The sequence below is a fragment of the Clupea harengus genome, chromosome 15 (assembly GCF_900700415.2).
Source record: "Clupea harengus chromosome 15, Ch_v2.0.2, whole genome shotgun sequence".
Taxonomy (NCBI): domain Eukaryota; kingdom Metazoa; phylum Chordata; class Actinopteri; order Clupeiformes; family Clupeidae; genus Clupea; species Clupea harengus.
The window spans coordinates 17,116,533-17,120,063 of record NC_045166.1 but is presented as its reverse complement, the minus strand read 5'-3'; the positions used below and the strand labels follow the sequence as shown (position 1 = coordinate 17,120,063).

The 3,531-nt window shown below is 45.1% G+C and overlaps 1 protein-coding gene across 1 annotated transcript in view; it reads right to left on the bottom strand.

Annotated features, from left to right (window-relative positions):
• Positions 1 to 1,035: 1,035 nt before the first annotated feature.
• Positions 1,036 to 3,531, bottom strand: part of prdm1c (PR domain containing 1c, with ZNF domain) — a 10,698-nt gene continuing 8,202 nt past the window's right edge. The window contains exons 5-7 of the mRNA XM_031582063.2: positions 3,506 to 3,531; positions 3,029 to 3,157; positions 1,036 to 2,290 (exon numbers count right to left, since the gene is read on the bottom strand). The exon at positions 3,506 to 3,531 is cut by the window's right edge and continues 1,017 nt beyond it. Coding sequence (XP_031437923.1) covers positions 1,724 to 2,290; positions 3,029 to 3,157; positions 3,506 to 3,531 — 722 coding nt within the window. The 3' untranslated portion in view covers positions 1,036 to 1,723. The remainder of the gene's footprint in view (positions 2,291 to 3,028; positions 3,158 to 3,505) is intronic.

Below are 3,531 nucleotides of genomic sequence, written 5' to 3'. Positions count from 1 at the left end.
ACTACACACAACCCCCAGCGACAACACATGTACGGGAACACAGGCAGCCCAAAATGTATGTAGTCGTGTAGTCATGTAGTCTACTGCATTGAGTGTCGAAGTACAAAATACAACAGTCATTTACTTGTACTTGAAGACAGCAGAGGGAGATGGGTTTTAAGCCCAAATCAATTTTAAATGTAATTCATTTAAGTAATGTTAGTCATCTCACATCTCACACTGTTCCCCTGTAATAATATTGCTGTCATGTTAATCTACAGAATACTCACATAGTTTGTGTTTAACTAAATCGGCAAGAATACACCAACAGAGAGCTCTTAAGCCTTCATAAAATGCACATACTATTTAATGAATATCAGCTGTGCTTTTGAGAAAATGGCTATGCTATTTAGCAGATGCTTTTGTTGAAGGTGACCTACAAAACATGAAAAAAATTAAAATATATATATTTCTATATAGAAAACAACCAAAACATTATGCACATTTACTGCTTATCCAACAGGTGGGAGGAGAGTGAAACCTTTCTTTGGTAGGGTCAAGGGTCAGCATCCAGGTCATTGTATAGGTTACGGTATGTAACGGCCGACTGACTGCTGCTGCAGCTGGAATCACTTCACATTTTCTTGTGGAAATGCATTACTAGTTTTTAATCCTCTCTCTCACACCTGCGTGCACACACACACACACACACACACACACACACACACACACACACATACACACACACACACACACACACACAATAGAGTATCCTGCTTGCACATAATATGTCCTTATGATGAGTGGTGATGTGGAAAACAAGTTCAGTAAGGTTAAAGGCCGGAGGTGAAGGTTCAGTTCAGAAACCCAAAGTTCAGAGGGCTCAGTCACGATGGAGTATGCTTGTGTGTGTGTGTGTGTGTGTGTGTGTGTGTGTGTGTGTGTGTGTGTGTGTGTGTGTGTGTGTGTGTATGCTTGTGGTCAGAAAAAGAAGGATGTAGTTTATTGCAATAAAAGTGACCACTTCCCTACACCTCTCTTTCCCTCTCTCTACTCTCTACTCTCTACTCTCGCTCTTCCTCTTTCTGTGTCACTGTCTCTCACACACACTCACAAGTACACGTCCTGAACGCAACCACATCCGTATGAAGGAAGAGGGTCACTCACGTACACACATGCAGGTCTGCACATGTGCACAAGGCACATATTACAGTAATCAAGACACTTGTGAGGACAGACATCTTTAATCAACTCTCAGCATTTTCCACACACAAACCAGGATCCAGAGCACAGAGAATTAATCATCAAATTTAAAAGGAAATAATAAATTAAAACATTTAAAAAAATATACATCTTAAATGCCTCCCGTGTCAAATAACAAAGCATACAAATCTGTATCTTTCAATAGCAAAAGTATTTATCAATGAAAAAGAACACACAAAAAGTAGGCTTTGAAAAGTAAAATAATGCAGTTGCATAGCTACTCTGAGGAAAATAATGTCCCTGTGATTTGTTTTGGCTACAAATAGTAAGGCAGTGAGACAAACAGCCTTGAGCTCCTGAAGCAGAAGAATCTGATTGTTTAGCTGCAGCCTGTCCTCATACTCAAGTTCATACCTGACTCATTCAGTCTGACCTGATTTCTCTTGGGAGAAACTAGCTCTTTGATTGTCTCAAGAATAGCAGACTACTGTAAAGGAATGTAAATTGATGCTGTTGATAAGGGAAGCTATTGAGGAAGTTGCTACTGATCCAGTTCCTGCTTGATGTGAACAGTTAGAAGAGGTAGGTAAGTGCTCTGATGTCCTGGATGCTCTACCAGCACAGGCTCTCTACTGCCGCCCTGCTGGCTGGAAGTTTTGAGCTCCATCGCCTCCATCCCCCTTCGAAACAGCTCCAGGATGCTTCTCTCTGCCTCACTCTCTGGCGCCCTCTCCAGCCTCTCTGCGGCGTCGCTCAAGTCAAACCTTTCAATCTCCATGTTGGTGTAGTCCAGCTGGTCCTGGGTGCAAGACTGCCCTCGTGTGGTGGGAGGCTGCATTGCAGGGCAGAAGCCCTGCAGGTGGATCTGCAGACTGCAGAGGTGAAGGTAGACTCTTGGACAATGGGGACAGGCGTAGGGACGGTCGTCCTCACCTCCCTCACATCCACCGTCACTACCGCCGCTGTTGTGGAGCCGGCGGTGGAGTTTCAGGTGGATGAACTGCGTGAAGCGGGCTGGGCAGGTGCGACACTTGTAGGGCTTCTCTCCGGAGTGCAGACGCTGGTGGGTCTTCAGGTTGCTCGTGCTGCTAAAGCGTTTGTGGCACACCTGGGGAGAGAAGGGGAACAGAGAGAAAGATGAGGACGTGGAGAGAGAGAGAGAGTGTGAGGGGGAGAAGAGGAACAGAGAGAAAGATGAGGATGGGAGAGAGAGAGAGAGAATAGGAACAGAGAGGAAGATGAGGATGGGAGAGAGAGAGAGTGTGAGGGAGAGAAGAGGGACAGCGAGAAAGATGAGGATGGGGAGAGAGAGAGAGTGTGTGAGGGAGAGAAAAACTTTGTAATAAGCCCATGGGCCTTGCCAATGTCATAATATTACATGTATTACATGCATTATCATACACCGCATACACAGTATTACATACATGGAATGGAAGACATAAAACATCCAGAAACAGGGTTAGACCAAGAATGAGTGACGGAGAAAGACAAAGTGAAAGGAAAAGTGGGAGCTATGATGAACAGAGAGGTGTAGAAAGATAGGTCAGGTCAGCCCACAGAAGTGAAACACACATCAAAGACCAACACACACACTGATGCCACAGTAGTATCACTCGGCTGCCGAGCGTCACTCTGATCTCCAGATCCAGAGCTTCTCAGATGTCTGTTTATGACAGTGACCCAAGAATGAATGAAAGAAAAAACACATAGTGAAACAAACCTGACGTGTTTTAAACAAAACAAAAAAAAACAATCACATTCTCGGCAACCCCTGACTAAATCTCTGCTCAGCACATCCACAGTCAGGTGCCCCCCCCCCAGTCCACCTCTGATCCCCCCCTCTCACCTCACATTGGTGGGGCTTCTCGCCGGTGTGGACCAGCCTGTGCTTCTGCAGGTGGGCCAGCTGGGTAAAGGTCTTGCGACAGGTCAGACACCTGTAGGGCCTCTCCCCGCTGTGGACACGCAGGTGCACCTGGAGAGAGAGAGATCAGGGATGGAGACGGGATGATTCATTTATCAGCCAGTCAGGATAATTATCTGTTTTGACTAGTGCTGCAGCTTAGAGCTGAGGTGCGATTGCGACATAGTCTTACTTATGGCCACTAATGAGGTCTGTTGGTTGTTGGTTTGAATATTCCTTTCCAAAGTTACTTTTTAAAGCAAAGGTATTCGGCTATAGATCCAATGCAATGTAATAGAAGAACAGTGAACAAGACCAAACACTTTACTCAAACTTAAAATATTACAACTGCTCCCTGTTGCTTAAGAAACCATCACGTGATCTAATCGTGCGGATTAACTCAGAAGGACATTTCTGTACCTTCAGGTTGGAGAGCTGGCCAAAGA